Here is a 26,016-nt window from a genome sequence, read left to right on the forward strand (position 1 = left end):
GCCAGTCAATGGGGACAGAAGCTCCTGTGCCCAAGGACTCTTCCAGACCTTGCACTATATACTTTTCCATCTGGCGGTTCATCTATATCCTTTATGATAAACTGCAGTAGTGAATAGAGTACTTTTCTGAGTTCTGTGGGCCATTTTAGCAAATTATCAAAACTGAGAGGGTCATGGATACCCCGAATTTGTAGTTGGCAGGAGTGTGGGTAGCCTGGGGACCCCACTTGTAACTGGCGTTTGAAGTGGGGGCCGTCTTGTGGGCCCAGGACTAACTCTGGGGAGTTAGGGTAGCAGTGAGTTGTAGGAGACCCAGCTGGGGTCAGAGTTCAGGGTGGCTGTCAGGAAAGAGACAACAGAAGGGCTTCGGGAGGAGGGGGTGGCACACCCACCACCTTCGGTGGTGGGGCGGGCAGAGCCTGGAGCCCACCCCTGGTCTGCTCTGCAGGCCTTCAGAGTGGGGAGGGCATGGGAAGGGGCTGGCAGGGCGGTGTGCAGGGGGCAGGCAGGCCAGGGGGCTCTGGGCGCTGCGGCAGCTGGTCTGGTTGCCGTGGGGCCCATTTCTGAGTTAAGGTCTCGAGGTGGGGGGCTTCCGTTGGGGGAACAAGGAAGGTGGATCTGCCTCAGCTGGAGGAAGGGCTTGAGAACTAGCGTTAGAGAAAGCATCAAAAGCGCGTGAAAATCCTGAAAACGTGCCGCGCACTCCTCAGTACTGTTTATCCAAGAACTGGTTCACTCTTGGCGTCGGTCGTCCTGGCAGTTCTCACGGCCCCCACCGCTCGTGTGGGCAGGGGGCGTGTTGGGACATTTGGACGGGACCCTGGCTTGCTCTGTGCGCTGGGGATCACGTGCGCCCTGCGTCTGCCCGCCAGAGGCAGCCGGGGCTGGGGGGGTGGGTGGTCCCAGCTGGGGAGGCCTGAAGGGCCGTCAGGGCCTGGGCCCCCAGGTGGGGTGCGTGGGCCCAGGGACTGCCTCCAAGACCCCGCGTTCCAGCTGGGGCAGCGCCTTCGCTCAGCTTCCGGAGACTCAGCCTACAAAAGCCCGTGCCAGCGTGAAGCTCCTGGCTGGAGGCTGACTTTGTTTTTTCTGTTTTAATCGCAGGTCGTGCGGGGGACTGTGCCTGCCTCAGTTGTGCCAGCACCGCGGGGTTGACGAGCTGCGTGTAAGTAGATAAGTGTCACCCTCTGCCTGTTTGAAGGTGGGGGCTTGAAAGTGCTCAAGTGACATGCGACTCTCGGTTTGGGGAGGTGGTATAGCCTACGTTCCTGCTCTGTGTTCTTTTAAACCTGTATCTTTTCATCTTGAAATATGTAACCACGTACATTAGTGAATATTGGGAAAATAAACACTCGTAATCCCAGTACCTTTTACAGAAATTGTTAGCCTTTTGGTGTATTTTATTCTGGTCTTTTTTCCTTATGTATCTGTTTTTTGAAACATGCAGTGGTAACCACAGTCTGCATACAGTATTGAGTCTTTTCCACACTCACACAGCTGCCATTTCCAGTGGCTTTTCGTATGAACACACAGACAAACCTTCCCTTGCACTGCGCTCGGTCCTTCAGACGAGACCATGTGGATCGATCGCTGGCCACAGGGCTTGCCCTGCTGGTCCTGGGGACATATCTGGAGTGTGGTGGGAGGTCTGTGGTACTGCTGAGAGGCTGGAGGGCTTCCTGGAGGGAGTGGCACCCACACTCCTCTGTCCACTGTCACCCATGGACTTGAGCTTCCCGCGGGGCTGCTGTACTCTCCTCGCCAGCCATCATCCCTGCCCACGCCCCTGAGCTTAGTCTCCTGACGCCCTCACCTGTGTGGTGGGGCACCCAGACTGCTGTCGGCGCCGGGTCCATGTCCACCTGCCCCGGGTGCCTGGAGTGGAGCTCGTGCCTCTCGACACCCCCGATCCTTCCTGTGTGAGAGTGTTGGACCCTTACGACCCCTTGTCCATGGAGCTGTGGGCTCTTCGGATTTTCTTATTCATTTGAGATTGTTGATTTGTTGCCTCATCTTGGCCATGAAACTTCCTTGGAGGATGCTGCCTGGGACAGATTCAATTCCCTAAAACAAGCAGTACACAAGCTGCACAGGAAAACTCGATTGCTGTTAAAGCAGAAGTGTGTGTAAGCGTATTTCCAGTTTTCTGGCTCTTATATAGTCCTAAAATGAGCAGCTGGGCCCAGCCTTTCCACCCGTGAGCAGGTGTCTTCGTGGAGGGGAATGGGCGCGTGGGCAGTGTTTGGCGGGGACACGACAGAGTATTTTCAAAAGCCCCTCCGAGCAGCAGCCTCTGCAGGCCCCCACCTGCTGCCAGCGTGCTCCCAGCCAGCTCTGGGCTTTGATTTTAATTAGGTTCCTCTTCTGATAGTCGCCAGACTTTGTCACCACGAAACCTCTTTTTATGATGTGGAGGCATTAACGTATGAGTGTAGAACATCTTTACTCTTGCTGAAGTGTGCTTTTCTGGATTTCAGAGGTCTAAGTGAACTCTGTAATCGGCGGCTGGCGTTTCAGGGGCTTGGGGCCCAGTGGGTGGCTGGAAACGGGTGACCAGTGACCTGGGGGTGCGGTCGTGGCTGCCATGAAGGATGTGGTCCCGCAGGGTCAGCTGTCAGGGTTTTTCAGGAGAAGCTGGAAGTCTGGGTTTTGGTGTGAAGTCTCTGGTTTTAAAGTACTGAGCGCTGAGGCAGGTTAGTTCTGCTGTGTGGTCTGGTTCTTCAGGTGGTGGGGCGGCGCCACGCGTGGGTCAGTGACCCCGGCGCTTGCAGGGCTGGCGTGCCTGCCTCTCCTGCAGGGGACTGTCTGCACCTGTCACTTGCCGGGGGCCAGGCCTCCCCTGCCTCCTTTCTCCACAGTCCTTCTAGATCAACTTTTGAATTATTTCCGTTCTAGAATGGTCTTTTAGGGATTGTAACTGGAATGTCATTAAACCCATAACATCATTTGGGAATATTAACTTTTAAAATCACACGTGGTCTTTCCACCTGTAAGTTGTTTTCTCTCTTTCGGAAAAGGGTCTGTCGTGTTCCTTATGTAGGCCACGTGCACGGCCTAAATTTAAGACAGTTCCCAGATGTGCTGTATTTGGTGGGGTTGAGGGGGCTCACTCTTGATTATCTTTTCTAAGTGATTGTTGGCGGCGTGGAAGTTACTGATTTGGGTACAGTTTCCTGTGCCTGGCCACTTCACACAGCTCCGTTGATTGTTTTTAGCTCGCAAGTTAGCACAGTTTTAGTTAATTGCCTGCCTAGTGCACAGTAGTGATTTTTTGTGTCTCCCTTCCCAGTTTGCTTCAGTTTTTCAGTTTTTTTTAATCTCAGTAGCCAGCTGTGTTATCAGAGAGCTGCTGTCATTCACGTGTTATCACGACAGCAAAAAACAGAGACTCTAGTATTTTCTAAGTTCACAGTGTTTAGAAAGTTAAACAGTGAGAACTGTAAAGCTGTCGTCCTGAACTCACACACTTCAGATTAGGAATTATAGACGGGAGTTGAAGCCTTATGTCAGTCTCAGCATCCAGGAAATTTTATTTTTTATTTTGATCGCATAGTATAAGAAATCTTGAGTCACACAGATAAGTAGTTGTAAGTGGTACTCATTTGTATTAGTTTTTTTTGACAGTCATTTCGCAATCTCAGTTTTTTTTTTTAATATATAAATTTATTTATTTATTTAATTTTTGGCTGCGTTGGGTCTTTGTTGCTGCACTCGGGCTTTCTCTAGTTGCGGCGAGCAGGGGCTACTTTTGCAGTGCGCGGGCTTCTCATTGCAGTGGCTTCTCTTGTGGAGCACGGGCTCTAGGCGTGCGTGCTTCAGTAGTTGTGGCGCAGGTTCAGTAGTTGTGGCTCGCGGGCTCTAGAGTGCAGGCTCAGTGATTGTGGCGCACGGGCTTAGTTTCTCCGCGGCATGTGGGATCCTCCCGGACCAGGGATCAAACCCGTGTCCCCTGCACCGGCAGGCAGACTCTCAACCACTGCGCCACCAGGGAAGCCCTGCAATCTCAGTCTTAACTGAAACGTCCAGACCCCTGAAGGGTGAGTGGGGGAGAGTTTCTGATCCAAGATAACATCGTGGACATTGTCTAGCTGCTCTCACCTCCCTTATCATAGAAACAAAGGCAGAGAGGAAGCACCCACAACTTGAATGAGCCTTCAGACCGTAAAACAGCAGGCGGTTCTGAACCCGCCCGCAAGCGCCGAACCCCATTCAGTGGGAAAACCGGAGCTGGTGAGCTGCTTCTGCTGTCAAGTCTCCCTTGGCAGGAGCGCGTGTAAGGTTTGCAGCGCAAACGCTGAGCTGCTGGTGACAGGTGCTGCCCTCACGTGGATGTCCTATGGCCCCGAGGGCTCCAGGTCCCGGCTGAGGGGCACGTTGTCCTGCAGGCGATCGTGGGGTCTCCTCCTGTCTCCGGGCACCTGCACTTCCGGAACACCCTCTGGGTCACAGTGCCTGTTGCTCCGCCCCACCTTCCCTTTCCTGTTTGCCCTGAGGAGCTGAGGGGGCACGTGGAGGGTTGGTGTCCTCCCTGGCCCAGCCTTGGGCTGCTGTCTTGGCATGCTGTCCCCCTGGGAAAGGGACCTTCCCACGTGTTGGCAGGTGAGGGGAGCGGGCACTTCCGGGTTACTGACGCCTGGGCTCTGGTGGGTCGGGGCAGAGCGGGAGCTGCTTTCTCGAAGATGCCGTCTGTCCCAGCTCCCTGAGGAAAGGCAACGGTGCCCACGTTAGTTTTGTTTTGATGGAAATTTTTTAATAATTATGCAATTTTGTGCTTTTTGAATATAGCTAAATCTCTCTGGCTAGATCGTTAATAATCTCTCTAACATGCGTGAAGACAGCCAGATTTTGGGGCCCTGATGGCCCTCGCTGGATGCACCCCATGTTTCTCTGCTTGGTCTGTTTCCCTGGGTCTATGTCCTTGCCCCTTGGCTGCCCCTTGTGACTGACATCACACCTCGAGGAAGCCACTTGCTTCCTTGGTAACTGTGTTGGAAAATTGGATAATTAAGCTTGATGAAGACAGGAGATGTGGGCATGATCATCTCTCGCTTTGAGAGGTGAGACTGAGGCACAGAGGGTAATGGCTGAGCCAGCGGTGCTGCCGTGCCCTGGGCAAGGCTGTTACCCAGCCGCCGGGACTCAGGACAGGGCAGGTTCGAGGGACCCGCCTTTCCTGGCTTAGGTGTTGACTGTGGGGCCGAAGGGCTCGGGACAGAAGAGAGGCCGGCGGGGGGTGCCATCTGCCAGCTGTCTCTGCCCATACAGGCCAGAGCCAAGGTGGGCCTGTCCTTCAGTGTTCCCCGTGCATAAAAGGAGCAGCTAAACTAGACATTTCCCAGCTTCCTTCCAGCCCTGACCGGTGGCTTCTCAACTGCTTTCATGGGGCTTGCCGTGCCCCAGGCACTGTTCTGGGTACTTGCTGTGTGTTAGCCCGCACACATCCGCTAGGGATGCTCTTGAAGCAGAGAGGTTGCTTGTCCGAGGTCACGCAGCGGTCAGCGGTGGAGCTGGAGTTTGAGCTGGGATGGTCTGCTCAGAGCGCAGGTCCTCGCTGCTGGTAGCAGGCCAGGTGCGCAGGGAGGACTGGACAGGTGGGAAGGAGCTGGGGTGTGTCAGCGGTCAACAGCCTCTCAAGCGCGTGGGCCTTCGGCCACCCAGTGGTGGATTTGTGCGTGAGCAGGGAGGGGTTTCTGAAGGGACACGTGAGATGAGAAGATGGTGAAACACGGAAGGAGAATTGTGTGGGTAAATTGTTCCAATGTTGGGTTGTAAATGGCCTTCCATCAGGTGTTGCCATTGGAAGGGGACCTCTTCGTCGTGCCCAGACCTTGGGCTGTGCCAGGTCTAGTGGGCACCGAGAGCTGGGGAGGGCCGGGTCCAGGCTCCAGAAACTCAGGCTGCAGCGAGTGGCCCTCCTCGAGCGGCTGTCCTGCAGGCAGACACCGAGGACACAGCTGCCTGGGGCCCGGAAGAGCAGACTGGCCTTCTCTGGCGGCGGGGGTCTGGGCAGCCCTGTAGGCCTGATATGGTGCCGACGGAGAGGGCTCTGAGGTTGCCACTTCCGGAAGCCCCTGCAGCTTCCCGCTGTGGCGTGGCGGCGGCTCCCCACTGGGCCTCGTGGAGCCCATGGTCCAGTGGGAGACGGCCCACGTGTGAGGATGTGAGAGGGGTGGGCACCAGGGTAGCCCCGCAGGTCGGGAGGCCCAAGGAAGCCCAGGGCGGAGCCGGCACCTGTGGGGTGTGCAGGCAGGCACGGCTGCGGAGGCTCTGGGCCTGGAGTCTGCCGCTGCGCATGGGCAAGGAGGCCAGTGTGGGAGCCGAGTGGGCGGCAGGGGAGGAGAGGGAGGCCTGGGCTTCGGGCTGTACTCACCGGGTCTGTGTCCTTCTGCACAGAGGCCTTTGGTCGGCTGGTGCACAGAGGCCTTTGCCCGGCTGGTGCACAGAGGCCTTTGCCCGGCTGCTGCACAGAGGCCTTTGCCCGGCTGCTGCACAGAGGCCTTTGCTCGGCTGCTGCACAGATGCGGGGCACCGTTGACTGCAGCATCCTCCCTGGTTTTCATGACTTGCTCAGGAGCCGCAGGTCTTTGTAGAAAGTCACCTGCTAGGGGAGAGGGCTGCCCTGGGAGACCCACCCAGAGGTTGGGTCTGTCTTGTCTGGAAGGCAAGCCTTTGCTGGTTGTTTGTGTCTGACCTGCTCCTTTGAGGCCATGGGGACCGGCCAGCCCTCACTGGCCTCTCTCACAAGACCTTTGCGAGCAGCCCCTTCACCTCTGACTGTGGGGACCGGCTCCCCTGAGTGTGTTTCTCCGGCGTCAGGAAGGGGCAGGGAGTCTGTCCCACACGCTGGGACGTTGGATGTGAGGTTTGGATCCAGCTGCGGTCTCTGCTGCTGCCGGGAGGTCATAGCGAGGCCGGCCCCTCACCCCTGGCTTCTTTTTTCCCTCTTCAAGGAAACTTCCGTTTGGTGGCTGCAGTCCCGTCCACCCCGTGTGCCTTTCCTCGCGAGGCGATCCCCTCGGCCGCTGGGCTCTGAGGCCCCGGCACACGTGCGTGGTGGTCGCAGCGCCGAGGTTCCTTCCTGTGCGCTGCTGGCGCTCGTCGCCCCCGCTGGGCGATGACTCCGTGGTGGAGAAGTCCCTGCGGTCCCTAAAAGACAAGAACAAGAAGCTGGAAGAAGGCGGCCCCGTGTACAGCCCCCCCGCAGAGGCAGCCGGGAGAAAGCCCCTGGGCCAGCGGGTCCTGGATGAGCTGAAGCACTACTACCACGGCTTCCGCCTGCTCTGGATCGACACCAAGATCGCCGCGCGCATGCTCTGGCGCATCCTGCACGGCCACAGCCTGACCCGCCGAGAGCGCAGGCAGGTAATGGGCGTGGGCCCCTGCTGGGCTCACCTGTCAGTTGCTTTAAGTGTCTAAAGTCACAGCAAGAGATTGTCCTGCAGTAGCTTTAGTTCTCGCCTGAGTTAGCTGAATGTTTCTTTCAGATGCCTCAGGGTCCCCGATTTTCCGCTGGGACAGTGTGTGGCTGACGCAGCTCTGTAGAGAAGGTGCAGCCGTAACCGCGTGGGTGGGCTCCGCGGGGCTCTGTTCTCTGCCTGAAGTGTGCTCACGGCTCCGCCTTTGGAGTTTGTGGGGGTTATTTTGTTTGTTTGTTTTTTAAAAAAAACTTATTTATTTTTGGCTGCGTTGGGTCTCCGTTGCTGCGAGTGGCTTTCTCTAGTTGTGGCGAGCGGGCTACTCTTCGTTGCGGTGCGCGGGCTTCTCGTTGTGGTGGCTCGCAGACTCTAGAGCGCAGGCTCAACAGTTGTGGTGCACGGGCTTAGTTGCTCCGCGGCATGTGGGATCGTCCCAGACCGGGGCTCAAACTCACATCCCCTGCATTGGCAGGTGGATTCTTAACCACTGCGCCACCAGGGAAGTCCTCCTTTGGAGCTTTAATTGCTTGCTTAAGGTGTAGCATGTTGAAGGATTGACACCCTCACCATATGAGTGATTCTTTTAGAATGATTGAACTGCTAATCCATCCTTTTATGCCAAGTGCATTGTTGAAAGTTACCCCACGGTTTCTTTGAGTTGTCACAGATGAAGCTGTTGTTTCGTGACTTAGTTTCTGCCTTTGTTAAATTGCTCTCATCAGATCCTTGGTCCTTCATGCTGTCAAACCTCCTGCTCCCTTTCAGTCTGGGGACCCGGCCTAGCAGCAGTGACACCCCAGTAGCAATGAGCACCCCTGACTCCCAGCCCTTGGCGTCTAACCACCCCCATGAAGAGGAACCGGGGCTGTTTGGAAGCATAACTGGTCAAGGGCTGGGACAGCAGTGGTACTAGAATAACGTGTGTCAGAAAATAAGAAAAGACTGGAAAATAAACAATGGGGGCACTTCTGGGGATGGCCAGTGAGGAATAAAACGGGACTTTTTCCATTTCCCTCAGCAATAGTGTGTGGCTTCATATTTTTTATGGTATTGTGAATGGAATTTTTTCATTGTGGTAAAATACACAACCTAAAATTTACGCTTTTTAAGCATTCTAAGTATACAGGCTGTGGCATTAAGTACATTCACACTGTGGTAAAGTCGGTACCACCATCTGTCTCCAGAACTCTTTTCATCTCTTGTCATCTTCCTAAGCTGAAGCTGCACCTGTTAAATAACAGCTCCCCACCCCTTGCCCCCAGCCCCCAGCATCCATCATCTACTCTCTGTCTCTCTTAATCTGAACCCTTCAGGGCCCTCATATCAGTGGAATCACACAGGATCTGTCCTTTGTGACTGGCTGGTGTCACTGAGCAGAATGCCCTCAAGGTTCACCTTCGCCGTAGCAGGTGTCAGAATCTCCTTCCTGTTTTAAGGCTGAATGATATTCCGTTGTGTGTATGGACCACAGTTTGTTTATCCATCATCCATCCGTGGACACTTGGGTTGCTTCCACATTCTGTCTGTTGTAGGTAAATAGAATTTTAAAAATTTCACTTTCCATTTGTTTATTGCTCGTATATAGAAATACAGTTGATTTTTATATATTGATCTTGTATCTTGCAGACTTACCAAACTCAGTTTTTAGTTCTAGTATCTTTTTTGTAAATTCCATCAGACTTTTTATTAGGAACAGATTTTGGATTTTGTCAGATGCTTTTTCTGCATCTATTTTTTTTACTATTTTTAATTTTTTTGAAGTATAGTTGATTTACAATATTGTGTTAGTTTTAAGTGTACAGCAAAGTGATTCAATTATATATATATTTTTCAGATTATTTTTCATGATACAGGTTATTATAAGATACTGAATATAGTTTCCTGTGCTATACAGTAAATTCTTGTTGTTTATCTTTTCTGTGTCTATTTAGATGGTCGTATGGTTTTTTCTTTTTCTAGTTTTATTAACTAAATGGTTGATATTGTCAGATTAAATAAAAAAGCAAGACTGAACTCTGTGTACTCTACAAGGAACACATCTAAATGTAAAGACACAAATAGGTTAAAAGTAAAAGAATGGAGAAAGGTAAGTGGTGCTAACACTAGTCCAGGAAAGCCAACGTTAATATCAGACAAAGTTGATGTTAGAGCCAGGATTACCAGGGCAGAAGAGGTCACTCATGGTGACGAGAGGGTCAGGTTGCCAAGAGGACATGATGCTCCTAGACGCTTATACACTGGTCACAGGAGCTGGACGCTGACTCCGTGCGTGGAAAATGTACGGAAAAAGCAAATTTGTAGAAACAAATCAAATCCCTGTTTGCCTAGACCCCGGAGTGGAAATGGGGGTGAACTGCAGATGGACACAGTGGGACTTTTTGTCACGATGAAAATGTTCTAAAACTGGATTTTAGAGATGGTTTCAGTCTATAAATTTACCAAAATTTATTGAATTACATACTTACAATGAGTGAATGTTATGGTACGTAAATTAAACCTCGATAGAACTGCTAAAGATAATTTAATGGAGGAATGTCAAAAAACATAGGCACCAACTTGAAGGGTCATATCCGGGATCATTTGAGCATAAAAATATAAATGATAATGAATTATAAACAAGTGAAAAACATGGGATTCCTTGAGTCCATTTTGATAATAAATAGAAAAATGAAGGTGCAAAGCGAGGTTGATAAATGGAGAGATGGGCTTGAGTTGGGAAATTGCTGTTTTGTGACCATCAGAGTAGAGGCTGGTTTGGGAGGAACCGCGATGAGTGTGTCTGGGGAGAGAGAGGGGTGTTTATTTGCGTGCTCTTGGGACGTCCCCTCACGAGTGGAGAGAACACCCTGTGCAGGGGATCACAGTGACCACTGTCGCAGGGTAGGTGACGCCTGATCCCCGGGAGGGCAACCGTCATGGAAAGTGGTGCTCCAGCCAGAAACGAGGCCCCTAATAGAAATGACGTCACCCCTCCAAAGACAGTCTCGTCAGTCACGGTGGAAACACAGCTGGTGACGCGGGGAGTGTAGTCTTGGCTGCTGTGCACCCCGGCGGTTCCGAGGGGCAGGAGCATGTGCTGAGTAGGCACTGGTGCAGGGGGCAGGTGAGCTGCCGGAGACCCGGCAGTGATTGTCCACTGTTCTCAGGGATTGTCGATTATTTCAAGTCGCAGATTTCTTTAATGTCATCAGCAGTGGTTTGTTTACATCAGTGAGGCACTTGGATTTTTTCCCTGATCACTGCTGTGTAGCACAGGCTTAAATCTAACCGATTGTGTCAGGGAACACAAGAGAAGTGCCCCGCCAGCACGCGGCCCTCCTTTCCGCAGAGCGTTGGGCGTGCGTGGTGTGGCCGCAGCCTTCCCCGGAGGCCCTCGCTGCTGCCAGCAGTGGCCAGTCCTCCGTCTGTCAGTCTTGTCCAGCTGTCCGCCAGGCCGGTGGGCACCTGGCAGACGCCCTGGGGGGCGGCTCACTGGCAGCATCCAGTGATGGGTGCCACTCCACGCGGGGAGGTGGCTTCCACCCAGCTTTTGTGAAGGCCGCCGCCTTGCGGTTTGGCCTCAGGGCGCCTCCGGAGCGCTGTCTGCTCCCTGCGAGGCGTCCGCTCTTGCTCCTGCGGACGACCGCGCGAGACATGCTCCCCGGTCACCCGCTGGTCCCTCCGCCCCTTTCCAGTTCCTCCGGATTTGTGCCGACCTCTTCCGCCTGGTGCCCTTCCTGGTCTTCGTGGTGGTGCCCTTCATGGAGTTCCTGCTTCCTGTTGCCGTAAAGCTCTTCCCCAACATGTTACCGTCCACGTTCGAGACCCAGTCCATCAAGGTGACCGGCTCGTTTCAGACCCAGTTTGAAAGCAGTTACAAGGCTGCATTGTTTTATGACTGACATTTCCGATGTTAGATGTTTTTAAATTTATGTTTTCTTCATAATTCAGTCATGCTGTGCTATGATTATTTAATAGATGCTGGTTTCAGGTTTGCTTCTCTTTAAATGTGTCTTAAATTCTAGTTTCTCTAGACCAGTGTTCCTTGAGCCACAGGTCGAGACCCATTCGTGGGGGGCGAGACGGGTCTAGGGCAGGGTTGGCAGACTTACAGCCCACGGGCCATGCCAGCCCTGCCCCTTTTGGTCAGTAAGGCCTTCTGGGGACATGCATGCCCTGTCGTGTATGTATTGTCTGATGGCCTTCGTGTTTCACATGGCTCAGCCCACAGGGCCTAAAAGCTTTACAGGCCAGCTCTTTATGGAGTTTGCTGGCCCCTTCTCTGGCGGGGGGTGGGGAGGGTCACACAAATTTTTTAAAATTGTGAAATAGAAAGTTTCCAAACGCAGAGCTCGTGGGTGGAGGAAGTGCTGTTCAGGAGGCACCTGGTGGCGCTGGGCTGGGTGTACTTGCACTCCGTGCTGGGGCTCGAAGCAGCTGCCGGACCGGCGCCGTCCAGGAAGCCGCGTGGGGCGGGAACCCAGGAGTGCAGTGCCCTCTCTGACTTCGCAGGAGGAGAGGCTGAAGAAGCAGCTGCGGGTCAAGTTGGAGCTGGCCAAGTTTCTTCAGGACACCATCGAGGAGATGGCCTTGAAGAACAAGGCAGCCAAGGGGAATGCCACCAAAGACTTCTCCGTGTTTTTCCAGAAGGTGCTGTGATGCATCGCCCCTTGAGGCCTTGCCCCGTGGGTCCCCAGTGCTGGTTAGCGCCTCGGGGCTGCCCGCCTTATCTGGGGAGCGTGCCTTGTCTCCTTTCTTCCCTCCTTTTTACTGTGCACGATGGGGGCGGGGCTCCTGGAGGTCAAGCCTGCTGTCCCGAGAACGTGAACTGACGTTCACAAGCCCTGGCCTGGGTCTCCAGACTTTGCAGCAGCCCTGGGGGAGGTAGAGACCCCACAGCTGTGACCAGCAGGGGGCTGGGCTGGGAAGGAGGGGGAGACTGCCCCATAGCCACGTCCGCGGTGCGGGAGGAAGGCAAGGCCGCCCGCCAGCCCAGCGCGGAGAGGCCCCGGCCTCCTCCCGGCCAGCCGCCTCGGCTCCGCTGGCGTAGCAGACGCGGTCCAGGGACCGGATGCCGTGCACTGCGCGGACGCCTCGCTCGCGGGAGCCCAGCCAGGCAGCGCCCAGGGCTTTGGGTCGCAGGGGCCACTCCCGGTAGGAGATGTGAGCGGAGCTGAGGGAGGGTGTGGGTGGCCCCTTCTGCTTTGTTTCCTGACTTGAGGCGTGTGGCCCGAGGCCATGGGGGTGCGGGGGACACAGCCCACCCGTGGTGACCCTTAACGATGGCTCCCGCAGATCCGAGAGACGGGTGAGAGACCCAGCAACGAGGAAATCATGCGGTTTTCCAAACTGTTTGAGGACGAGCTGACCCTGGACAACCTCACGCGCCTGCAGCTGGTGGCGCTGTGCAAGCTGCTGGAGCTGCAGTCCATGGGCACCAACAACTTCCTGCGCTTCCAGCTCACCATGCGGCTGCGCTCCATCAAGGCCGATGACAAGGTGAGCGCCCACAGCCCGCTCCTGGGGTGAGTGCTGGGATCACACGGTCTCCAGCCGCCGTGACAGCACACCTTCCCGTGGTGGGACGTAGTCGCTGAAAAGGTGGATTCTAAAGACGGCCTAATGTTTCATTATACGAACGTGTCCTAGTTTATTAACCGTCACTTCAGCTAATCTGCTACCCTAAAGAACCCTCTAATAAATACCTATTAATGTGAATTTTGCCCCAGATCTTCGATAGGACCTATAAAAATAGTGACCTAGAAGTGGGGCTCCTGAGTAAAAAGGGCAGGAGGCCAAAAGCAAGTCCTGGCCCGTGACCAGATTGCTCCGGAGCTGTGCCGCCTGCCTGCCCCCGTGCAGTGTGCACCCCGAGTGTGTGTGTCTGAAGAAGTCACAAAGCGTCCCTCGTTCCCCTTAGTGACGCTTCTTGCCTTGAAGTCTGTGGCGTCTGGTCTTGTGATAGCTGAACCAGCTTGCCTCTGGGCTGATCTTCCCTCTTGTTACTTACAGGCTTCCTGAATCCTCTCTGCCTTGTGTTTGTTACTGTTTTAATCTGCTCTGACGACCCTCTGTCTTATAGTTGGAGTATTTAGTCCATACTCTTTTCCTGTTTGTCCTATGTGTTTTATGTTCCACTTAATCTCCTTTCTTGCCTTCTTTCGGATTAATCAAATGTTTACTCTTCCATCCCCTCTCCATTAGCTTGTTCCTTATGTATTGTTTTAGCAGTTTCTCTAGAGTTTACAGTGAGCTTCCTCGACACACAGGAGTCTAATGGGACTGAGTGCTTTTCCTGCCACGCGCCATGTCCCAGCTGCACTCGCCCTCCCCCGCCTCTGCGTTGCATGCGCTTTTGCTCCTGAGTTGATGTGTGTGCACCACGTATTTACCCTCCTGACCCCCTTCCTTCCTTCCTGCATTTCCACCCAGGCCGTTTCCTCCACTTGAGGAGTCCCCTCGGTTCCTGTTTGTATGGATTTGTCTGTATTAACCTTCCATTCTGCAGGGTATTGCTGGGTATAGGACTCCAGGCTTGCAGTTCTTTTTTCTACATGTAAAGATGCCATTGAGTGCATGTCAGCTGGCAGGCCTATTACGGTTCCTTTGAAGGTGTCCATCTTTCTCCGGCAGCATCTGAGATGTTTGGATTTTGTTGCATCTTGTTTGGATTTTAGCAGCTCTACAGTAACGTCCCTAGGCGTGTCTGTGTCCGTGCTTATCCTGTTTCCTGGTTGTGACGCTTCCATCATTGTATTAAACACCACCCCCCACCCACCCCCGACGTGGTTTATGTTCCCCTTAGACTGCTCACGGCCCCTGCATCACATATGCTCTTCCCGTATTTTACATCCTTTTGTATGTTTGGTGTACTTATCCTCTCTTCTTCTTGGTCTGATCGCTCTTAAACCCATCCTCCGAGATTTCCGTCTGCAGGTAAAACTGTCTCTCCTGTTCTCCAGAAGCAGATCATCACTGCATTTTGTAAGGATGAAGAGAAGTTGTCTCTCTGCTCTGCTGGAGGATCTGCCTTGCGGCTGCCCCTCCTCGGGAGAGGCAGCATGAAGGCGGGAGGCCTGGGTTGTGTCCTGGCCACTCACTAGCTTTGTGACCTCGAACGAGTCACCTCACCTCAGTGCTTCAGATTCCTATGAGGTGGGGCGGTGGCCAGACCTCTGCTGTTGAGAAGGCGGAGGGGGCCTACTTTCCCCTGGACGTTAAATGGTAAAAACGTACACAAGGTTCTGGAAAGTGGGGAGAAGCCCCTGGGACCCCAGGAATGACACAGGAGGTCTTTGCGCCTCAGAGATCCAGCCATGGGGCTGAAGAAGCCAGAATCGCCAACGAGCACAGACTTCAGAATCCCGTCCTGTGGTCGGAGGAGAGGGACGGGGCCGCCTAGCAGGGCAGAAGGCTTCAGAGAGTGACTGCTCTGCTCCAGCCAGACACCGCAGGAAACAGTGTCGCCCCCCCCACCCCCGGACCCACACACACACAGTGGCGGCGGGGCTGGGACCGCCACCCTCAGGCTGTAGCAGCTGGGATGGTATCGGGGAAGGCCTCGGGGAGCTGGCTCTTTCATCCCCGGCCCCCCGCCCCCTGTGGTGTCAGGAGAGACCAGCAGGGGGCCTGGCCTCCACCCGCCCCTGACAGTCCCAAGACGCTCTCCATACTTCCCTGCTGGAGTGGTGTCAGGAGGGGCCGGTAAGAGGTTCTCCTGCCCCTCCCAGCCAGGGAGGCGTGGGGGGCCTAGCGGGGAGCCCAGACTCCACCCACCCCTCCCAGCCGACTCAGAAGTACCTCTGCCCCTGGCCTCAGTGGAGGCCAGATCTCACCTGTTCCAAAACGTACCCGGGATGTGATTTGCCATGACTGAGTGATGTCACAGAGAGCTCAGGGCCATTGGAAGGAACTTGTGCTCACAGTTCCCCAGAAACGGGGACCAGGAGGCGAGGGGAGGGAGGAATCGAGACTCGGCCTTCATCACTGGTGCGGCGGGAGTGGTCAGCTGGAGACGGTTTTGATTGGGCAGGACGTGAAGCAGAGGTCAGGGCTTGCGGTTGGAGGATTTGAAATATGATTTTCACACGCCCAGGAGAGCCAGGCTGCAGGGAAGATGTAAACAACTTTGTCGGTTAGTTTGGATCAATAGATGCCAGATTGTTGGGCTTCCCTGGTGGCGCAGCGGTTGAGAATCTGCCTGCCAATGCAGGGAACACGGGTTCGAGCCCTAGTCTGGGAAGGTCCCACATGCTGCGGAGCAACTAGGCCCGTGAGCCACAACTACTGAGCCTGCGCGTCTGGAGCCTGTGCTCCGCAACAAGAGAGGCCCGCGCACCACAATGAGGAGTGGCCCCCGCTTGCCGCAACTATAGAAAGCCCTCGCACAGAAACAAAGACCGAACACAGCCAAAAATTTAAAAAATAAATAAATAAACAAATCCTTTATTAAAAAAAAAGGAATATCAGTATCAACATAAATAGTTCTATTAAAAAAAAAAAATAGATGCCAGATTGTCAATTACACAACCTGTAAACGTTGGGCAGTACACCCCCATGCCAGAGCACTCTCAAGAGGAAGCCAGTTAGGATAGAAGATTGAAGTGAGCTCCAGAATCTCATCACATAATACCCAAAACGTCCAGCTTCAGTTGAAAATCACTCCTCACGCTGAGAACCAGGAGGACCCCAAAGTGAAGGAAAAAAGGCAATCGGTGGGTGCTAGTGCTGAGAGGACCGAGAAAATGGGTCATTCTGACCGTTGGCCACTTCCCAGATTCAGTAGAAGACATACATCTACAGATTTAAGAAACTGAGTGACCCTCAGACGGGATAAACACAAATCCACACGAAGACACACAGTCAAATGAACAAACGTGAAGGACAAAGAAATAATTTTGAGGGACTTCTCTGGTGGCGCAGTGGTTAAGAACCTGCCTGCCAGTGCAGGGGACACAAGTTCGGTCCCTGGTCCAGGAAGATCCCACATGGCGCTGAGCAACTAAGCCCGTGCACCACGACTACTGAAGCCCTCGCGCCTAGAGCCCGTGTTCTGCAACACGAGAGGCCACCGCAGTGAGAAGCCCACGCACCGCAACGAAGAGCAGCCCCCGCTCGCAGCAACTAGAGAAAACCCGCGCGCAGCAACGAAGGCCCAACGCAGCCAAAAATAAAAATAAATAAATTTATTTTTAAAAAAAATGAAGAAGAAATAATTTTGAAAGCAATGAGAGAATGGCATCTTACCTGCAAGAAAAACAATTCAAATGACGGTGCATTTCTCATCAGAAACCATGGAGGCCAGAAGGAACTGGAAAGTATTTTTTGTGTGCTGAAAAAAAAAGAACTGTCAATTCAATCCTAGATTCAGCGAAAATAAAAATTAAAGATAAAAACAAGGGAGAAATCAAGGCATTCTCAGGTGAGGGAAAACTATGACAATTTGTCACCAGCAGAGCTGCCCTAGAGGAACCTTGGGGCGTCAGGAAGAAAGAACACGACAAGCACCAGGCTTTGCTTCTGCTTGTGTGTCTTCTAAGTAAAGTGTGATGGTGGAGGCAAAAATGGGGCACTGTGTGATGTGGCTCTGTGTCAGTAGGTGACATTAGGACGAGCTCAACAAGTGGTGGAGGATAAAGGGGGGAGGCCACCACGTCCCCTCCATGACGAGGTAGGTGCGTCATGTGATACCAGAGCAGCCCCTGAAAATGGACGCAGAGATGTGCTCAGAAGCGCAGGAGACAAGTGCAGATGGGATCCACGTGCCCCACGGGAAGATGGGGAAAGGAAACAAACAACCCAGATGTCCTTCACGGGGTGAACGGTAAAACCAGGACGTTTGTACCATGCAGTGTACTCACTGATAAAAAGGAGTGGATTATTCCTACACACAACTGCGTGGGTCCTCAAGGAGTCCCAAAAGGTTATGTGCTGTGCAGTCCCATTTCTGTAATGCTCTTCAAATGACAGAATTACAGGGATGAAGAGCAGACTGGTGGTTGGTTCCCAGGGGTCAGGAGGGGGTGGGAGTGTCTGTGAAAGGGCGTTGTGAGGTCCTCGTGGGGACAGAGATGTTTTCTGCCTGGACTGGCTCGGCATTGCGTCCCGGCGGTGGTTTGATACTGTACGTTGTAAGGTGTTACCACGGGGAGGAACCGTAGGACTGCACGTCCATCTACGGTTGTCTCAGAGTTGATGCAGGTAGCGGTCGTGTCCTCCTCACAGGGTCACTGGGGGGTTTAAATGGGGGGAGCAGGTGGCACTGTTGCCCTTTGTTCCTCCTCTCCTCTCCCCTCGTCCCTGCACGGTGCAGGACAGGAGAAGCATGGGGTTCGGGCGGCAGGGCAGCTCCCTGGGCAGAGAGCAGGCCCTGAGTGGGTGTCTTCGCATCTCGGGGTGGGTCCTGGCTGTTGACCCTAGGGTCCCACCCTCTCAGACGGTCTGATCACTGCAAACCTGGAGCCGGGGCCTTGGTAGTGGGGGTTTATCTTGTGTTTGGCAAAGCATAACAGGAAGGTGGTTTCTTTCTTTTATAAATGTATTTATTTATTTATTTTTGGCTGCGTTGGGTCTTCATTGCTGCGCGCGGGCCCTCTCTAGTTGCAGCGAGCGGGGGGTTGCAGAGCACGGGCTCTGGGCGTGCAGGCCTCAGCAGCTGTAGCACGCAGGCTCAGCTGTTGTCGCTCTCGGGCTCCAGAGCGCAGGCCCAGCAGCTGTGGCGCATGGGCCCAGCTGCTCCGTGGCATGTGGCATCTTCCTGGACCAGGGCTTGAAGCCATGTCCCCTTCGTTGGCAGGTGGACTCTCAACCACTGCGCCACCAGGGAAGCCCAGGAAGGTGGTTTCTAATCAGACACTTAGTTCCCAAGCGTGTGAATGCAGACAGCACAGACCCGTAGTGACCCTTCAGGAGGTAATTGGCTGGCTTCCTTTGACAGCTGATCGCTGAGGAGGGGGTGGACAGCCTCAACGTCAAGGAGCTACAGGCGGCGTGTCGGGCGCGAGGCATGCGGGCCCTGGGCGTCACGGAAGACCGTCTGCGGGACCAGCTGAAGCAGGTGCGTGCGGCATGGTGGGGGGCCCTTGCGTCCCAGCAGGATGTGGGAGGCTGCTCCGGCTCAGCTCCCACCTGGGCCGGGGCCTGTGTGCGCTCCGCACGCGGGGGCTGCCCGCCGCTCCGATCTCCCTCCCGGCTCCTGGTTGCTGTTGGTGTGCTTGCTGTTCCCTCCGCCCGGTCTCCTGTGGACACAGGAGGACGAGGTCAGCTTCCTTTGAAGTTCCAGTACGGCTCTCAACTGAGGCCAGGGGTGTTTGGGGAAGTAGGACCCAGGCCAGGCCGACCTCCGAAGCCCCTGCTCTTGGCAGCCTGGGTTTGAGTGACCCTGCCTTCTCCGGCCGCTCAGAGGGGCCCTCGGGCAGAAGCCAGGGGCCGGCTCTGCAGGGCCACAGGCCTGCCCCGCCGGCATGGGTCTGAGTGGATGCGATGATGGGTAGGCAACAGTCACAGCAACTCAGCCTTCATATCGGAAGGAGCAGGGCGCCAGCTGGGCACCCCCCTCGGGTTGTCTTCCCAGTGTAGACAAAGATCTGTTGACACCCGCTGCCCCCCTGCTGACACAGACGGTGCTTAGTGGGCAGTACGTTCTTGTCCCTGTCTTCACTGACCTTGTCTCCGAAAGGGTCCCCTCGCAGACCCTCCTCTGTGAGGGGCGCCCTGGGTCCGCCTGGGCTGGAGCACACCTGGGGCACTCGAGTGCGGGGCGCTGTGCCAAGGGATGTCAGGAATCGGGGTATTTTGGTTTCCAAGGACTCAGGTGTCTTCCTTCTCTCATCGTTTAACCCATGCTCGGCATTTTCTCCCCGTTCTGGGAGTTCTTCTCGTCCCATCTTTTGTCCTGTGTCTACTTTGTGTCCCAGCATCGTCGGGGTCCTTTTTGTCAGTTTGAACATTGTCTTTGTGTCACTAAAATAGCCTCAAACAGCGCCCAGCTCACGGTAGTTGTGCAAACCTCAAACGCCAAATGAATTCACCAGTGCCACCTTTGGAGTTTCTGTGTCATTGTTAAGTGAAGAACTTTGGGAACAGAACCTGGCCGTCTCGCTCAGTGTTTTCCAAGCCCTGCGGCCTCGCTGCGGGGCTGTCTCCTTCTCACTTGACCGAGGTGGGCAGCGGGCATTAGCACAGCAGTAAATAGGCCTTTCGGAGCTTGCGGTGTCTCTCGGGAGAACTCGCTTGGGGGACGTAGGGGTCCGCCCACTCAGGTGCCGCTGTGGTGGTTGCCACCAGTCTCCTCCTCCTCCCCCTCCCCTCCCCTACGCAAACCGGAAGCCCTTGCCCAGGTCGCAGGAGATGTGGGTGGGACGGGGCCGACGGGTGAGTCCGGGTCTCCGCCTCCCACTTGCAGTGGCTGGAGCTGCACCTGCAACAGGAGGTACCGACGTCGCTGCTCGTCCTGTCCCGGGCCATGTACCTTCCTGACACCCTCTCGCCCGCCGACCAGCTCACGTCCACCCTGCAGACCCTCCCGGAGATTGTGGTGCGTGTTGCGAGGTCCCCTCTGCTGCTCACTCTGCCGGGGGCCCTCTCCCTTCTGGGGGAGCCCCTGGACCCGCCGCTCACCCCCTCTTTTCTTTCTCGTCTGTCCTCTGCACGCTGAGGGCCCTGCGGTGCGTGCAGAAGGTGGCCCTTGGGGTCCTCAGGGCGTTTCCCAGCAGCCGGGGCTCCTGCTCCTCGGAGAGCAAGCCGTGATGGCCGCGACGCCCCGAGACCCGGGCCGGGCGCCGCGTGGGCCGCTCTGGCGGGGGCGCGCCTGCTCCGCTTCCAAGCGCGCTCACGGGCGTCCCCTCCCTGAAGGCGAAGGAGGCCCAGGTGAAGGTGGCCGAGGTGGAGGGCGAGCAGGTGGACAACAAGGCGAAGCTGGAGGCCACGCTGCAGGAGGAGGCGGCCATCCGGCAGGAGCATCGCGAGAAGGAGCTGCAGAGGCGGTCCCAGGCGGCGGCGGTGAGCGGGCCGGGGGCGGGGCGGGGCGGGCCGGGGCGGGGGCGGGCCGGGGCGGGCCGGGGCGGGGGCGGGGCCCGCGGGTGGGTGGGGGCACAGCGAGGCGGACGCACTCTTCACTCTTGCGGCTCGGGCGCCAGTCAGTGCAAGCGGCCAGCCCGGCCCTGAGGCCCTGAAGCTGAGGTTTGAGGCTGTGGCGACTTCACCGAGGCCTCCGGCGGCCCTGTAGACGCTGGGGTGTGGATGCAGGAGCTGCGTGACTGCGCTCATCACGCGCTGCGCCCGCGTGGAGGGTCCTGCGGCGGAACCTGGCGGAGGCAGACCCCGCTGCCAGCCGGCCGGGCTCTGTGGACCTTGCCCCTCACTTGGCGGCCGTCTGGCCAGCGGCACGTCTGCCGGTGTGGATTCCCGGGAAGGCCGCGGTCTGACGCGTGGTGCTGAGCCGGCAGCGGCCTTGCGTTTCAGAAGGAAGTGGAGCCTGAAGTGGTGGCAGAAGGTGCCCCCGGGAGGCTGGTGGCCGAGCCGCAGCCGGAAGAGCCTGATGTGACCCTGCCGTCCGAGGCCCTGACGGACAGCGCGCCCGTCCTGGAAGGCTTGAAGGTAACGGCGCCCGCCTGGAGGGAGCGGTGTTGGAGCCGCGCCGGAGGGCCAGCGGGCCCGCCTACAGGGCGGGGGCTCCCGAGGAAGCGGGGCCGGAAGGCCGCAGCCTGGCTTCTCAGGGTGGCGGTGGATGGTCGTGGGGCGAGGAGAGCGAGGCCGGGGAGGGGGAGGCGGCCCTGCCCTGGCTCCGGCCCCTGTGCTCTGCGTGGCAGGGCACCCAGCGGGGAAGCCCCCCTTGCTGTCCCCTTCCCAGCTGCCCGGCGCAGGGAGCCCGACGTGCTGTGCGCGCTGGGGGTGCTCGCGTCTGGCAGCCTCGCCATCGTGGTCGTAGCCCATGTTCCTTGCGAGACGCCTTCTGGCGGGGGAACCGCCAGGTGGCCCCTGGCACACGGAGCATGATGGGCAGAGCAGCTTCTGAAGGCGTGTTGGGTGGAGGATGTGTTTGCTAGACGGGCAGCAGCAGCGTCGGGCAGCTGGAGTAGGAGGGAGACAGAAAGCAGGACGGCATCTTGATGTCTGGGAACTCCCAGCGAGGTCACGGGGTGGGGCGGGCGGGACCACTGCATTCAGAGGTCGGAGGGGGGACGAGGCCGTGGTGGGGGGTGCGTGTGAAGTCGAGTGTGTTGATACCTGGGTGGAGGGGTGGGCTTCGTCATGTGTCCTGAGGGCCGGGTGGATGCGGCCTGGGGACTGACCCCTGATGGGCCCCGTGGGGTCATTGGAGGTGGAGGGAAGGGCCCCACTGCAGGGCCTCAGGGAGGAGCCTTCTCCAGTCCTGTGCATAGGAGGGGACCCTGAAGAGGGTGCAGGGCGGGGAGGTCAGGTTTCGGGGAGGAGCCAGGCTGTTCGTATGAGAAGAGAAAGCATAAAGCATCAACACCGGGGGTCTTGGTGAAGGGAGCTGTGGGCTGCAGGGCTGGTGTGGTGTGGTGGACGGGGGCTGGCATAGCCTGGGATAAGCCCGGTGAGCCTCTGTTCACCTGGTGATGGCCCAGGAGACAGACAAAGACCCACACACTCTGTCACTGATAGGAGGCTGGGAGGAGGAGGGTCCCGGGAGCCCGGGCTGACCTAGGCTTGAAGGGTGACCCTGGGAAGGGTCAGGAACCAAGGTACCAGAGTCATTTTGAAGGCGGTTTGGGGCTGAGGCCGGGAAGCTGAACAGAGGCGGGGCCTGGTTGGGCCCATGGAGCGTGGTCTGGGAGAAGGGATCCCTCGTCAGCAGTAGGGCCAGGATGGTTGGTTGTCTCCATGGAAACGGATGCGTCCCATTTCCAGTGGATTAAAGACTTAGATGTGAAAGGACAGTTAAACTCTCCGGAGAGCTTATGAACTAAGGACCGCCAAGGATTTCTTAGCAAGGAGCACAAACCTTTAAAAACTTACACTGAAGAACCTTGGTTTGTTGGAAAGATGCCACAGAGAGTGGGGGCACCACCATTTCCTATTTGTAGCGCAAGCCTGGGTCTTATCGGTATTGACCATCCACTCGGACAGAGACCTGAATAGCTCTAGGAAATTGAGTTTGTAGCTGAAGAACCTCTCCACAGGGAAAGCCCCAGACCCACATGGCTTCAGGGGTGAAGTTGCTGATGAGTCCAAACAGGTAAAGAATAAATCCTTCCCGTGCTATACAAACTCTTGGCAGAAAGTTGAGGAGAAGGGGATATTCTGAGATGAGCATCCCCTGATGCCAAAACCAGCTGGATAGGAGACAGCTACAGACCAGTAGTATCTGTCCTGAACACAGGTGTGAAATTCTCCACAAGTTTGTAGTAAGTGAAATGCAGCTGTTCTGTAGACAGGATAATACACTGTGACCTCATGGGGTTTGTCCAAGGAATACAAAAAAATTAGTCAATGTAACGAACACATTAACAGCCTCAAGAGAAAAACCATGTATGATCATTTCAATAGATGCACAAAAAGTGCTTGGCAGAATCCAGCATCTCTTCTCAATTAAAAAGGTCTCTCAGCAAACCAGTGGGAGTGAACCTTCTCAACCCCACGTAAAGCAGCCAGAGTGGCACCTGTGGTCACAGGATCCCTAACGGTGGCACGGGCGTCTACTCTCACCACCGGTTCAGCATCGGACTGAGGGTCTGGCCAGGATGGTTAGAAAAGAACAAGTAAAATCACACAGAAGTGAAACTCTTTATTCACGGATGACATGAGCACCTAAAAGGTCGTTGTACTTCTTTGTACTAGTAGTGAACAGTGAAGTTGAAATTCTAAGAAGCGTATCACACAATAGTATCCAGAAAGTGAACTACTTAGGGATAGATTTGAAAGTAGATATGAAGACCTGTACAGGATGCTGTAAAATGTTGCTGAGGTAGATTAAAGCAGTAAATAAATGGAGAGCTTCGCTGCACTCGTGGATGTGAAGACTCGGTGTTGGTAGGATGTTAATTCTCCCCAGCCGATCTGTGTATTCAAGACCATCAAAATCCCAGCAGGCTTTGTTGTTGACATTGACAAACTTACTCTAAAACATATATGGAAATTCAGAGGACCTAGAATAGCCACAACGATGGGAAGCAGGTTTGGTGTATCTGCGGATGGAATCGTACACGGCGGTCAGAAGGAACACACCGTCACGTGGGTGAATCTCAGGGTGACGGAGCTCGAGCCGTTTGACACCGTTTGTCAGAATTCCAGCAAACGAGGCTGTCGTGACAGAAGGCAGGCCAGTGGGGGTGGGGACGTAGGCACGAGGAAACCTTCAGGGTGATGATACTTCTCTGTCGGGTGGTGGTGACTCCGTGGGTATACACATCTGCCGGACACATTTGCACAGGTGCGCTCGGGTGCAGGAGGCCCCTCGGAGAGCGAAGACGGTGACTGCACGTTCCTGTCCCCTCGCCCAGAGCCCGAGACTGGCAAGCGCAGTGCGGACACAGGACACGGATAGAAAAGTGGCCAAGCCTTCGGGGGAAAGCCAGTTACTCCCCTTCATGTAGGGTTTCGGTTTGCTTGTTTATTTTCTTGCCAGGAAGAGGAAATAACTCAGGAGGAAATTGACATACTCAGTGACGCCTGCTCGAAACTGAAGGGGCAGAAGAAATCCCTGACGAAGGAGAAGGAGGAGCTGGAGCTGCTGAAGGAGGACGTCCAGGACTACAGCGAGGTGCGGCGGGGCGGGGGCGGCGGGGATGGCGGGGCAGGGCTGCGGCTACAGACAAGAGTAAACCCAGGCTGCATCGGGCCCCCGAGTATTCAGTGATGCCTCCATCAGATAAGGGATAAGCTGGCCAGATGGTCTTTGGGGAGAAAACTGAATTTAAGTAAATCTTATTCAGTAGCTTTTCCAGTCATCCCACTGGGTCACTTTCGCCTGGAATGCTGGCCATTCGCCCTTGTCGATGACATGCATATATCTTTTTAGTTTCTAAACCTATGAAGGTATCAGATGAACAGTCTGGTCACTTGGTATATGAAATCTTATTTTTGTTCATGATTCCCCAAAAGAGACTTCTTTCTTACATACTAGTTATTTATTTATTTATTTATTTATTCTAAGATTGGTAAAAATAATCTGCTATTTTCTGAATTTTGTCGTGGCAGCCCTCTTGTGTGGGTTCTCTAGTCCCCACCTCACCTCCCGTTCTTCCCTGTAACGCTTGCTCATAGGGAAAACCACAAGCTGGAATTTAAGAAGGCACTCACCATTCCTGGATTCTCTCACTGTCAGGAAGAAAGTCGGGGTTCAGAACAGAGTTCATTTCCTTTGCTACAAAAACAGTGCTTGAGTTTGCAAAGATAAGAACCAGTTTGCATGATAGACGGCAGTAAGCCTGCTGCCTTGTGGCTCGGGTTAATGGGACTGCTCCCGCACAGCCTAGACCTTCCCACCTTGATGATGGCGTCTGGCTTAATCCAGTTACTTCTGCAAGGTGAGCTGAAGGTTTCTTTTTTAGTTTTAAGGCAGTCTTTTTACAAGCAAATAATTTTATCAGGACCTGCAGGAGATCAAGAAGGAACTTTCCAAGACTGGCAAGGAAATGCGCGTGGAAGAGTCTAAAGCCAGCAGGAGGCTGACGAAGCGGGTGCGGCAGATGATCGGGCAGATCGACAGCCTGCTCACGCAGCTGGAGGCCGGCCGGAAGGCTGGCAGGCTAGGCCCGGCCGCCGAGCGCTCGCCTGCGGGGTGAGTGGGCGCCGTGGCCGCCGGGGGCCTGGGGTCCGGGAGGCCCAGGGCCCTTCTGACCAGAGCGTGCTTCTCAGCTTTGGGGACCAGCCGCCCCTCCCCTCTGACCTAGCGGCTGCAGCCAGAACCAAGGTGTCCCCACTTCTCCACGACACTGTCACTGAAGCGGCCCCAAGTTGGGTCTTCCCTGCACGCGCTCATGCTCACACACATAAGCGCACGCACACACGGTGCTGCGCTGTCAGCCCACATCTGGAGGACCTCAGCTGCGGCTGCCTGCTCTCCCTGTGTCCAGCCCCCTGCCCCCAGCTCTCTCCAGGCTGTCGTCACCGGTCCTTCCAGAGTGTCCTTTGGATCACAGCTCCCTTGGGAACCGCCAGCCTCTCCCTGTCCCTTCTCCCCTCCCTCCAGCCTCCTCTCTCTTCCTGAACCCCTACACGCAGGCAACTCAATAATGACCCCCTGCGCAGGGGGCCGGCTCTGCACTGGGACAGTGGCCGGCGGGGGCCAGCGTCGTGTGAGTGGCTGCGGGGCGAATGAAGCCCCCCCAGGCGGTAGCAGCTGACGCTCGGCACTCCCGTGGGCCAGGCACCGCACCGCGAGCGCCCACGTCTCCAGGGGGCAGGCGGGCGGGCTGGCTGCAGGGCCCTGCTGTCCTCAGGTTGGCGGCCCTTCCCCCTGGGCGAGGCCAGTGTCCCCTCTTGGATTGACCTGCTGTGCTGTGTGGGCCCACCTGCCCTCACTGGTCGGAGGGCAGTGTGGCCGTACTCAGCCCCTCCCACCCTGACCAGGGCGCAGGCAGGCCTAAGGGACCCAGTGGCCTCATCCCCACTGGAGAGGCCGGGCTTGCTGGGCGGCTGCGCACGCACAGGAGACCCT

General features: G+C 55.7%; 1 protein-coding gene across 3 annotated transcripts in view; it reads left to right on the forward strand.

The window, feature by feature from the left end:
• The window catches only part of LETM1 (leucine zipper and EF-hand containing transmembrane protein 1), a 32,953-nt gene that overhangs the window by 3,135 nt on the left and 3,802 nt on the right, over positions 1-26,016 (forward strand). Inside the window, exons 2-13 of one of the 3 annotated variants that reach the window (XM_036852480.1) lie at positions 1,102-1,162; positions 6,948-7,359; positions 11,087-11,230; positions 11,904-12,041; positions 12,687-12,890; positions 18,328-18,447; positions 19,795-19,926; positions 20,244-20,390; positions 20,804-20,809; positions 20,853-20,987; positions 23,983-24,117; positions 24,947-25,137. In XM_036852480.1, coding sequence (XP_036708375.1) covers positions 1,102-1,162; positions 6,948-7,359; positions 11,087-11,230; positions 11,904-12,041; positions 12,687-12,890; positions 18,328-18,447; positions 19,795-19,926; positions 20,244-20,390; positions 20,804-20,809; positions 20,853-20,987; positions 23,983-24,117; positions 24,947-25,137 — 1,825 coding nt within the window. The remainder of the gene's footprint in view (positions 1-1,101; positions 1,163-6,947; positions 7,360-11,086; positions 11,231-11,903; positions 12,042-12,686; positions 12,891-18,327; positions 18,448-19,794; positions 19,927-20,243; positions 20,391-20,803; positions 20,810-20,852; positions 20,988-23,982; positions 24,118-24,946; positions 25,138-26,016) is intronic. The other 2 variants (XM_036852482.1, XM_036852481.1) reach the window with 2 other exon arrangements.

Source organism: Balaenoptera musculus, chromosome 5, assembly GCF_009873245.2.
Source record: "Balaenoptera musculus isolate JJ_BM4_2016_0621 chromosome 5, mBalMus1.pri.v3, whole genome shotgun sequence".
NCBI lineage: Eukaryota > Metazoa > Chordata > Mammalia > Artiodactyla > Balaenopteridae > Balaenoptera > Balaenoptera musculus.